This window comes from Ammodytes marinus (assembly GCF_949987685.1).
Source record: "Ammodytes marinus genome assembly, chromosome: 4".
In the NCBI taxonomy this organism is placed as follows: Eukaryota; Metazoa; Chordata; class Actinopteri; order Uranoscopiformes; family Ammodytidae; genus Ammodytes; species Ammodytes marinus.
The window spans coordinates 23,060,518-23,072,805 of record NC_137233.1 but is presented as its reverse complement, the minus strand read 5'-3'; the positions used below and the strand labels follow the sequence as shown (position 1 = coordinate 23,072,805).

Sequence of the window (12,288 nt, the reverse complement as noted above, 5' to 3'; positions counted from 1 at the left end):
TATGGTGATTTATATTGAATGTCAGGTAGGGCATGCTGATAAAGGACACATAACTATACTTTACAAAGGCCAAAAGCGAGGTTCTGAGGTTGAATGATTCCATGGAAAACCCTGTTTTTAGCTGTATCCAGTCAAGTCAACTTTCTGCAATATGTTCCAGACATACAGAGGAATTGAAATTACGATTATCTCCGGCCCCACGGTGCAATAAGTACAAAAAGATCAAATAAGATGGAATGAAATAATTAATATATACAATTAATAGATTCTACATAGTGCAAAAGGTAAGGCAAAACCAAACCGTATAAAAAAGTCAACACATTGAAATGTGCAATATGAGGAACATTATTTACAAAATTCAGTAAACTGAAGAAATTGAAAGTGTACAATATAAGGGCATAACATTGTGCAGACTGAGTATAAATCGATAAATGTAAAAAGCACTGTATAGTTGTAGCGCTGCTCTGGTTACCATGTGTAAGTTCACAACAGCAGCAGCTGTGTCGACACCAACCGTCAACATGAGGGCCAGCAGCCCTCACCTGTCTGCAGAGGGCTGGAGGTGATATTTCAGCTGCTCTTTTACATCTCAGCTGCTTTTTTACTCTCAGCTGCTGGTGTTGAGAGACATTTTGTGCATCCATTGCCACTTGAAACAGTAGGTTGTTGCAGAAGATTCTACTTACTTATTAAGACATGCTTAATTGTAAGTCATGCATATGTGTGTTACATAAATGTTGTTGACAACAGTAGCCGCCTCCAGGCACTCTGGGGACAGATACAAGAGATAATCTCTTTAAGAGCAGGGAGGCAACGTGTTTGTCAAGGGATGAGAAAAGCTGGATATAAAACTGTTGCATGTAGTTGTAGCTGAGCTTTGCTGGGAATGTTGCAATAGAAGATGTTTGACTTTTAAGCTCAAAAGAGAGACAGAGCAGCACATCTCCTTGTGTGTCTGTCTACACGATATAGGATAGGACCTACCTTACAGGCTCCAGTGTTTTTAGCCCGCCGGACTTGAATATTAAACCCCTCGCTGATTTGCATTCGTGTGATGCATGCTGCACAGGGGCTAGCTCACTCTCATTGCACACAGCTCATGTTTTAATCAACATGGCCTCCAAAGTTCCATCTATATACCACCATCCAGAGCGCATCCCTCTTCACAGCCTAAGTCAACATGTGCTCCACGATTATGTTTTGTTCATATCTCTCTTGCTCATATCTCCTCTGATCCCCTTCCTTTGATGTCGCTCCCCCTTTATCTGATTCTTCATTATCTCGTCATCTCTCCTGCATGCTTCTCTGGAATGTGATGCCGTCTCTTATGTTGTTGTACCTGTATTACCTTTTGCAAACATCTGCACACCAGATGTTTTAGCAGTTAGCGCTTGAGTTCAACCGGTAAGACCGAGACCACGGGCCCTTCCAGGTGTGTTATTTTGTTAGAGGGCTGACCTGTCGCAGTTGATTGATTCGCCCCCTGTCTTGAAGCAACACTTAGAGGTTACCCTGGGGTGCCTTGAGGTGTTTTTTTTAGTAGGGACCTTTTGCGCTTCAGTTTAGGTATTGTAAAGGTTGCTACTAGCCTGCTACTGAACTCATCTTCTGTTTTTTATTTTTACAAACAAATAGCAATAGCTGTTGCAAATTGTTCCACAGAAAGACTTACCAGTGTTACAAGAATATAAATGTGAAAGCTTTCTTGAATTGGATACACTGTTTGATACACCAAAGTAAAACTAAAGCCTTTCCTGAGCAACAAGCACTTATGGGATATTTGTAAATGCTGAAACAAAGTGTGAAGTGCAACACACACTGGCTGTTATGTGGAGCGTCGTCATGTTATAACACATACATCAATAGGTGTCATGCTCAAACGAACAGCGACAGAAGGAGTTGTCAAGGTACAGTAGTAAGGATGTGCTGGCTGAATACAATTTATTATTTTATTAGAGAGCTGATAAGTTAGCCTTAGGAAGTTGTACACTTAAAACTTACTTGCTAACTTAGCTGTCATGAGCTACTAGTCATAACAGACCAAGTAAAGCTGAAGTTTGTTGAGGAGGACGACGCTGGAATTTACCGACAATGAATTTAACTTTACATTTGTAAGAGGAAGAATGTGTTATTTCATTCTTTAAAAGTTACGTTGGAACTCTTTAGATGACTGTAGTGTATCAATTTAAGTAGCTTAAACTAAGCATTAGCATTATCTCAGAGTGCTGGAATCAAATGACTGTTAGTTGGAGGCCTTTTAAGAGATAAAAGGCACATTTTAGTAGGTTTCCAAGCAAATGTTTTGCTTGCTGGACAAAGCCATTTGTAGAGAGGAGTTGTGGCAGCCCTTTTGGCTTAAGTGTTCAGCTGCCCAGCGACCAAATCCAGATGAATACCAAATGTCTCTGTCTGTCTTCTTCTTGACCGCTTCTCCCTGCAGGGTTTTTTTTCTTCTGCTCGGCCTAGGTTGTTCAACAGAGAACAGAAGTAACACTGTCTTGCAAATTACCAAGGTAAAAGTCCCTCACTGACTGTGTATTAGATTAACTTTTAAAATCTAATTATCACAGGCCTCGGTTTGTGTGCAACAGGGTTCATGTGATGAGTCTTTTTGTGTGAGCGGCGGTTGTAACTAACTCTGCCACTTTGTATTTTGTGTGAAAGAGACTTGTCTGTCAATAGGAGGGGTCAAGCATGCTGTGGGGCTTTCACACGTACAGGAGCAAACAGCAGGGACTGGTTTGAAGTAAGTTCCAGGACAGGAGGAGCAAACTCGGTTACAAGTATTTCAAGTATGTGCTCTAAAAAAAAGTGAAGCCTCGTTCTTTATGATGTTTTGAGTGAGGGGAAAGTGGAACACTGTGTCTCACCGACCCCAAGAGAGCAAAAACCACGCTGGTCAGTTGTCGTGTGCTGAGCTTTGAGACAGCTGCTGTTCAGATGCTGCTGATAGATAAACGTTTACTTTAGAAGAGATATGATGCTGGCAGATTGCAGTCTTTGAGGGAGGTAGGGGGGGTAATTCAGCCCTCTAGGCCTCTCTTTCTTGGATTTGTGGGGTAGAATGGAGTTGTTTTATGATTTAACCCGCCTGGCAAGACGCTTGTTCATTGCAGCGATTTGTGAGCAGCGTTTGAGTGTGAGGACTTTTGGCTGAAAAACCCTATTGCTATTTTTGGATGTCAAGTCTCTATTGGGTATTAGGGAAGAGGCTTTGTTTGGAAATGAAGCATTATGTGGGTGCACATGAACACATTGCTCACTTACTACAGTCAAGTGAGCAGCATTTCTTCTTCTCTGTAGTTTGTTTTAAACAGGTTCTGAATACATTTTAGTTTTAGTTGTTCTTCTCAATACCACAACAGTAGATGATCTGATATGTAGAAGCTATAAACTATAGTAAAGGTGTATCCAATGCAAAGTGCATTTCATGTAAACCTTGATATTTATGACTGCAGCACGGCCAAGAGGAAACTCCGCTGAACACTGGGTTTATACCTCGCCCCGTTATTTATTCCATCACTTTGCTGCTGGCTCTATTCCCTCTCTCCCTTTCGCTCTCTCTCTCTCTCTCTCTCTCTCTCTCTCTCTCTCTCTCTCTCTCTCTCTCTCTCTCTCTCTCTCTGTCTCTCTCTTAAGCACCAGTAGCAATTGAGACATAAACCACACAGGGATTCAATTTCTCCCCCTCTGTTTCTGTCTATACATTATTAATGTTACTTTTCCTGTCTCATTCCTTCCTCTCTTTGCAAATTAATTGGTTGCTAATTGTATTTCAGAGCTAATTTTAAAGTTTTAGCCCATTTTCAGAATGCCTAAGGTGCATGTTAAGTTGTCACCAGGCTATTATTGAACTTTGGATAAAAAAAAAAAATTGTCTGGAAATGCGTAATTTTTAATATGGCTTTACACATTGTCAGTTACATTGTAAGTTAATAGTGCTATTTTTATTTACTGAAACTGTTGCTATACTGATAGATATTCTAAACACAGTATTTTCACCTTTCTCCACAGAAAAAAAAAAATTAATCCACTATTCTTCTTCTGGAGTTGTATTAATGTTGTATTCACTTTTTTTCTTCCAGGTTTCAGCTTTAGACACCTGAAGAGAGGTGCAGTGGCTCCCCCTGATGGTTCCCCGTGTAATCTGATCCGGGAGACACCCATGCTTATCTACTACTGCTGACTGGCTAGAAATGCAACCATCCACTCTACACACCTCAAGAAAACACATGGCTGATTCTGCAAGGTTAGAGGAGAGGAATACGCCAAAGTCTAAATTATACTTTTTGTTGATGCATATCAGCAGCAGCTTAACCATGAGTTTGCTCTTTTCATCAGGTGAGGGGGCAGCTGGGAGCGTGAGTTGTAAAGTCCCCCCAGAATAACAACACATGGAGGTCAAAGGACATCTGATCACATCCATGGGTTTGGGGTCTCCCGGTGAGTAATGATGACTTCTCAGGGGTGTAAACGCAGACACTCCTCTCATGTCTGCACAAGCCTGAAATGCCTAACAAATCTATCAGCTTGTGAACAGTTCAACTGAAGGAAAACAAAAGGGCTTTTTTTTCTCAGGGGAAACAGCCAGCTGAAAAAACATCTGTACGTGTGAAGGCCTTTTGTTCACGTGCTGTTACCGCAGCTGGTCAGATAATCTTATCAGAGCACTGTGAGCACCCAACATATTGACAAAAGCAATCAAAGCCTTGCCTTTGTAATTTGATTGGAATATTATATATTTCTTAGTAATAATGATTCTAATGATTTAGCATAAAATGCCCAGTGTCCTTAAGGTGAAGTCTGTTATTTTTCCAATTGTTTTTATGATCAAACAATCTGATGAAAAGTCAGAAAATGTGTGTGCTAATCTGTCCTTCAACACGTTCTTGACTTTCATAAACCCAGTCTGTGGTTCTTATCACCACCTGCTTGTGCTTCCTACTGAAGATAACAGGTCACAAAAATAACAGCTACTTTTTAGTGAACTTAACTTAAACTGGAGTAAGTTCTGTATTTGTGGGACTATCTATTATGTTTTGGGTGTGGAAGAAGAATTCAAATGTTGTGCTCCAATAAGTATTTCAAGCGGTGTGACGGTGTGTCAAAAAAAACATTTTTTTGGAAAACAGTGGAGCTATATGGGAGGGAGGAATCACATTTGTTAGGCTTTGCATGGACAGACAATAACTTGTCGGTCGTTAGAATCCTTGTTTTGTTGGTTTGTGTCTTGACATGGGATTTGTTGACAATAAAAAAATAAAGGATATTGCTAGCTTTAAACTTTAATCTAGTCTTCCTGAAGATGTGTTACATGTGCTGTGTTCTGTGCAGATGTTCAAGGCTCTCAGGACAGCAAGCTGCAGGATGAGAGGATCTCTGCTCTGCAAGAGAGGAAGCAGGCCCTGGAGGCTCTGCTCAACTCCAGAGTGGGGGAGCTCAAACAAGTCTGTCTGCATGAAGCCGTGAGTAGCTCTCACTTCATATCATACAGCAGTAGAGGCTCAGGGTACAGGGTACAACATTCTCTCTCCATACAGCAGTTTGTTCAGTCCCCTTTTTCACTTGTGTTTATTTTTACTGAAGATACTGAAGGATATTACAGATTCAAACATATTTTGAATGTTCTGTAAATTTTTACTTTTAAGATTCAATGCATCTTGTTGTCAATCGTTGATGTTAATTTTCTCATTTGAAAAGGGATATGCATATATTCATATTTGCCTGATTGCTCCAGAGAACTTGTCAACACGTCGTAATGAAGCCACAGCTGCCTCAGTGTTTCATTAACAGCTGTTTAACATGTCTATGTATAGTTACTCACTTTGTCTTTGCCTGCCCTATTCTTGAATTCACAAGTTGTCTATTCTGTTTCAATCTAGCTATTTTGAATTAAGACGTTTGAAGCACCAGTTATCTTAAACCTTATTCTTTTTCAGATTTTGAGTAAAATTATGATAGCATTTAATGGGTGGTACTTAATGTTTTTTTATCGGTAATCTGTTAAGTGCTATCGGTTTATGTGAGAAGATGGATTTTAGTTCAGGGGGTGCTAATGAATGTCCTCTGCAGGAGCTGACTGGGATGTTGCCACGTGCGTTCCCCCTGGAGACGGGAGAGAAAGCCCCACTGGTGCAGCGCAGAGCTGGCCTGGGGCCCAACACCAAGGCAGAGGTAAGTCAGCACCTTGAATAGCAATAGTGTTTACGCAGCAGTGTACTTGTGGTCTAACACGGCTGGCTGTCCCCTTGGCTGCAGGACGAGAGGAAGCAGATGAAAGCTATCTTCACCGGTGCTCTGTACAGACACTCAGAATCAGACAGACATGTCCCCAATAGCAAGAGGACGGTTCATCGGGGATGTCACACAGGTATTATTACAAAACAACTAAAAGGAGATCCATACTTTACTTTTCTATTTATTTTTGTATTGTTTTATGTATCTGGAATAGGTGAACAAAATCAAGACATTGCTCTCAACATTGTATGCTTTTGAAAGACTCACTTTGCTTTGCACTTGTTAGACAGCTCATTTCACGCTGCATCATGTGTGACCTGAACGGTTTGTTGTCTTTCAGAGGACACTGTCATGTCAGAGAGTACAAGCTCTATGTCAGATTCGACATCCCATGACAATGGTGAGTCAAATGAATACAAACGGCCTGTTTCTGGTGGATTCTGTTGATCCATATTTAAAAAGAGCTTTAACAGACGCAGTAATAGGCTATAGCAGGCAGTAGAATGAACTCATTGTATTTGTAGCAATTTTCACAATCAAATTAAAGCACTCACACTTAGCGGGGTGAGAGTTTTATTTCCAACTTCTGGTGTTAAGACACCAACTGAGAATATGAAGTCCCATTTGGTGCACAAATGGTGCACTTGGCTTGAAGTGCTTTTAATGACAGTGATCTGTTTTCTTTGGTCCTCTATGAGTTGGCTTCATTAAAAGATAATCTCTTAGTTTTTCTTCTCCCAAAAGAGTCGTCTCCCAGTGTGGTGGCCGACCAACGCTCTCTGTCTCAGCCCCGGCTGACTGTGGGCAGCCCGGACCACAGAATCAGCAGGAAGCTGTCTCCTGTTGAGATTTACTACGAGATGAGGACCCGCCGCAACTCTGTCACAAGCTCTGTTAGGTATACTTCTCTTAAAGTGACCCTATGCTACAAGCTGTGCATTCTGCTTGATGTGTCCTAGAATGTACATACTATATGCTGTTTGTCAATGTGAAAACATAAAATAATGTTTTAATGTATGGGTGATAAATGATAAATACGTCCATGTCCACTTGTGTTGCTTCTCACAGCCCAACACACTCTCTACCAAGAAGTGCATCTAATGTTGAAGGGAGAAGTGTCCCAGCTACTCCTCTCTTAGCCCGGACTGCTCCAATCAGCGTTCATGTCAGGTAAACTTTAGCTGTGTTGCATCGGACAGACACAACACTGTATCAAAACACTATATCAAACCTTCCTCCCACTGTGATAACTGTGGGGTTGGAAATAACTTAAATCACTTAGTTGAATACAGACATAGAGGAAGAGTTGTAACGATTAATGTCATATTATGCTACCAGCGGGGTGCTCCAGTTCATCGTGTGGCCTTTGAGCATAAAAATGGTGTCCCCTCTTAAGTGATTTTGTGTGAAATGCAGTTACACGGTTTTTATTAATATTGCCTTCACTCCTTTTTTTTCTCTATCCATATATGCTCTCAGAGTCTTAAGCTGTTGTGCTTATCTCTGCCTTATAGGTCAGATGCGTCGGGTGGGAATGGGATGAAGCAGTGGTCTGGCAGCCTGGACGTGCCCTATATGATTCCACTGGCCCAGGAGGGCTCTGCTTCTGACCGCAGAGGCTGCCCTTACAGCTCGCGGGCCAGGCGCAGTAACAGCTCGGAGGCACTGCTGGACAGATCTAGCCTCCCAGACGATCCTGCTCCCAGGAACGGGATGCCCCCCAGAGGAGGGCCCTACAAGAGTTCAGAGGCATTAACCGACGGCAAGTTGAGACACATTCACCTGGGCAGTCCCGAGAGACATGCTGACAGCTCTGTGGAACAGGCCAAAATGCGTCTGTCCATGGGCGACAGAGGAGGGGCCGGCGGAGGCTACAATGAACTATTGATGGACTATATCTGGGGCAAACAGCAGCAGATGCAAGTGCAGCATCACCTCTACCAGTCCACAGGCAGGATCTGGCAGGACATGCCTTCTCCTCGCTCCTCCACTGCAGCGGTGCCTCCCCACGCCAACGGGTTCTCTTACTCCCAGGTTCACCTCCCCAGCGCCGCTCCCCCCTACAGCCCCATGGTCCTCAGAGGGTCCCAGGCAGAGCTGCGCAGGGTCAAAGTCACCAGGACCAAATCCTGTGGACCTTTTATTCCTTTGCAGCAGCATCCACAGGACGCCATACTGCTTTCAGCGTATGAATCTCCGCTCCCCGCCTCAGGCACCACTACATCCTCCATCCCCAACCTGCACCCGTACCAGACCGAGCTGTCTGGCCCCTCACTCGGCCGCAGACCTCCACAGTTCTCTCTGCCAACCCCAGAAGACTCCACACGTAGCCTGCATAAAGCCCTGGCTCTGGAGGGACTAAGGGACTGGTACCTGAGGAACGCCCTGGGCTATCCTCCTGCTGCCTCAAAGAGCCACGAGGCAGGGGTCTCTCGCCTCTCACACCCCCACCCTCTGGTGCACCAGGCCCAGTCGGTTCAGGCTGAGCCAGCCACCCTCCACAGGGCTCAGATACCCACGTCAGCCAGCTTCCATGGCCACCCGCTGCATGGGAGGTCAGTATTTTTTATAGTTATTTCATTATTATTATTTTCAAATCGAATTGCTTTTTTTACCTGTATGTCTTTTGCTAGGAATAATCTCCAGTGTTGTGTCATGAGCTTGCAATCCTACACATGCACTATACAAATCTTCTCAACTGCTCATGTGCCTCTCAAGAAATTAGAATATCATGGAAAAGTTCATTCAAAAGGTGAAACTTTCATATATTCCAGATTCATTACACATGTGAAATATAAATAAGTGAAATAAGTAAGTTCTTTCTTTAGTTTTAATTAGATGATTACGGCTTAGAGCTCATGGAATAATATAAAATATATGAATATTACATAAAACTAGGGTTGCAAAATTCCGGGAATTTTCAAAGTTGGAAACTTTCCATGGGAATTAACGGGAATTTATGGGAATTAACGGGAATTTTGGGAATTAACGGGAATAAACGGGAATTTACTAAATTTAAAGCTACCCAAATGCATTACATTCTCCTAACTATGTTATTTCAGTCCAGGCAAATGTTCTAGACTATAAAAAGCAGTTTTTTCAACTAAGTTTTAATATATTTATGAACATTTAATTTCAAATCAGATTTTTTTAAAAAGCACCCAACTTGATATCATTTATTGATTTTTACTAGACCAGGCTTACAGAGGCTTAAACAGTGATTTTAAATATAGTTGGGGACAATATATTTTAGCATAATCTTGACTAAAACAACCAGATTTTATGCAAGTACACTTGGCAAATTGCACATAGCACACATCCTACTGCAGGGGTACTGAGGCCATGCCCCCTACATGCACTGTGCATTCCTCCATCACATGGGGACATTTGACTTTATTCATTGAATGGGTGGGTTCAGACAGATGAGTAATATTTAACTCAACATTCATCTTTTTGTTGTTCAGTGAAATTATTGATTGTTCATAAAATAATCAAAACTTGAAAATTCTTTTTACAAATAAATCTGTTCAAATGTAATGTTTTTTAATTGTATTATTTTGCATTGATGTCTGCCTATGACCAAACATAGTGTTTAAATGTTTAGATTTATGTTTGGATATGAAAAAAAAATCATTTAAATTACCGACATTTAGTTAATTCCTATAATTTCCAATTTTGAATATTCCCAAAATTCCCGAGCGAAAGTTCCCGTGGAAAGTTTCCGGAAACTTTCTGGTAATTTACCGGAAACTTTCCACCCCTTTGCAAACCTACATAAAACCAATCAAAAAAAGGATTTATAATACAGAAATGTTGACCATCTGAAAAGTATGTTTATTCTAGATTAAAGCGGCTACGAGTAACATTTAAATATCTTTTAAACAGCCTCATGTTTCCTCTGATAATCATAAATTACCTTTAACAGCAAACGAGACCATCAGTGCAAAGAAAGACGTTTTTAAATAGTTTTTATTACTCCTTTTGGTCTGGTCGCACACCCAGTCCGATTTTCGGTTCGCTCGTGCAAGCTCTATGGTCACATATCCGTATTGGTCGCAGATTTCAGTGTGGCGCTGCAACGTGAATTGAGAAGCCTATCCCTCCAGGTGAGGGAAGTGGAGCGGGAGCCTTGTTTGAGACAGTTATTTGTCGTCATAATGACTGATAACGGGGCTGAACCATCAAAGAAAAAAAAGAGAATGCAATGAAGAAAAGCTAAAAGGGAGAGTGATATAGTCTACGGGGGACGAGGGCGTTGCCAAGCAACGTGTATGCAATTTCACGAGAGCGAAACTAGACTGCAGTGTTTACTCCTAAATGAATGAGCGGTTGGTACTAACACAAAGTTTGCTTTGCTTCACCATCATCAGATAACCATTATCTGAAATAGTCATTATTTACAACAACATAAACACATTACCTCATCGTGATCCATACTAACTGCCGTCTATCTTTCATTCGCTTTCTGTGAGGAGTCGGACACGGTCGGACACGTAGGCCTAATCTTTCAGATCCGTGAGAGAGAGTAGTTAGGTGACACTGCTCAACTCATTGCAATCAGGTGTGTGTGGCAGTGACTGGCATTAGTTGATGCAGTGTCAAAACCACTCTCACGGAGCCGAAAAGAGTCCTCACACTTTCAACACACGGACATGCACTATATTGCTCCCTTCTCAGTTCACACTCACGCGCCTGGCACGCGCTTTGCGACAGCGGGCGTCGTAAAAATACTACCACTTTTGTCCAAAGGGGACGACAACGTGCCATGTTACTCGTAGTGGCTTTAATTTCACTTCATGTGTAATGAATGTAGAATATATGAAAGATTCACTTTTTTGAATTAAATTAGTTTTAGGGGATATTCAAAAATATTTTGAATTGAACTACAAATACAAATATGCTTGTTTGACTGAGTATTTAGCACTGTTATTCACATATCAATATTTTTGAAATAAAAATGTTCTCATCTCGTCTTCCATCAGAGGATGATGCTATTACTCTCACCCTATTCAAACCAATCCATCTAAAAATTCTGTGACTTTGACAGTCGGCGTTGTTTAATTTTTGTTTTTGTTTGTATTTTGCATGGTCAAAATGATCCATTGCTGTCCACAACATCAAGGCACTTGGCACATTGTTCTCACTTACAGCTGTCAAATTTTCACACGAAGCTCTGTCTACTTAACAGATAAAATGTAAACATGCATAAAATGGCCCTTTGATTATGACAGTCATCCCCTCCGGAATTAAGAGGGATTTTATGAGGTTGTCCCTATCCGAGCTCCATTATATTCTGACTGTGATTAATACTTTTGATTTCATTAGGATGTTGTTATGGAGTGGGGGTTGAGTCTCCACTCCCCGTCTCCTGTTTGTGGAGTGTGCTGTATTGATTTGTACTTGCCGCCCCAACAGGTCGATGGAGTTCTCTCTCTATCAGGAGACTCCTAATCCACAGATGCAAGAAGCCGCTCCAAAGGAACCTAGTGTCGACCCAGGCACCCTAGTCTGAAGCAGCAGCAGCGCACACACACACACACACACACACACACACACACACACACACACACACACACACACACACACACACACACACACACACACACACACACACACACACACACACGCTAACATTACATGAGCAACACTGTAGCCTTCCACTCAGACTCACATATAGTCACACAGAATTTGAAAAAATGTGACCTCAATTTACAGCAAAGTAACACACTGCAACCTCAGCAGAAAGAGACTTGGAACAAATGAGAAACTGTAGCTGTACATTGTGAAAAAAGGCTTTGGCAAGTTCCCTGTGTTATAACTGATCCCTCCGGTGTATGAACTTCAAACCCAGTGTTCTCATGCAGATGTGCACTGGAGTGGACCCATCTAATAACAATATGGTCATGCTGTATTTCATATATCGATCATTTCTGGTCCAACACGAACAGTAAAATTCCTCCTATAATAACCCTGAAAAGTCTCCTTAGATATACTTTTTTACAAAATATATACAACTCTAAATCACTATTTTGTATCTTCTGAGATATAAAG

General features: G+C 41.7%; 1 protein-coding gene across 1 annotated transcript; it reads left to right on the top strand.

The window, feature by feature from the left end:
• Positions 1–4,394: 4,394 nt before the first annotated feature.
• ccdc120b (coiled-coil domain containing 120b) lies at positions 4,395–11,749 on the top strand (the record flags this gene model as incomplete). The annotated part of the gene is made up of 9 exons (XM_080025551.1): positions 4,395–4,443; positions 5,335–5,465; positions 6,073–6,174; positions 6,259–6,370; positions 6,578–6,637; positions 6,964–7,135; positions 7,306–7,407; positions 7,752–8,792; positions 11,653–11,749. 9 exons carry the CDS (start codon positions 4,395–4,397, stop codon positions 11,747–11,749), a joined length of 1,866 nt encoding a protein of 621 aa, XP_079881677.1.
• Between the last annotated feature and the right edge of the window lie 539 nt (positions 11,750–12,288).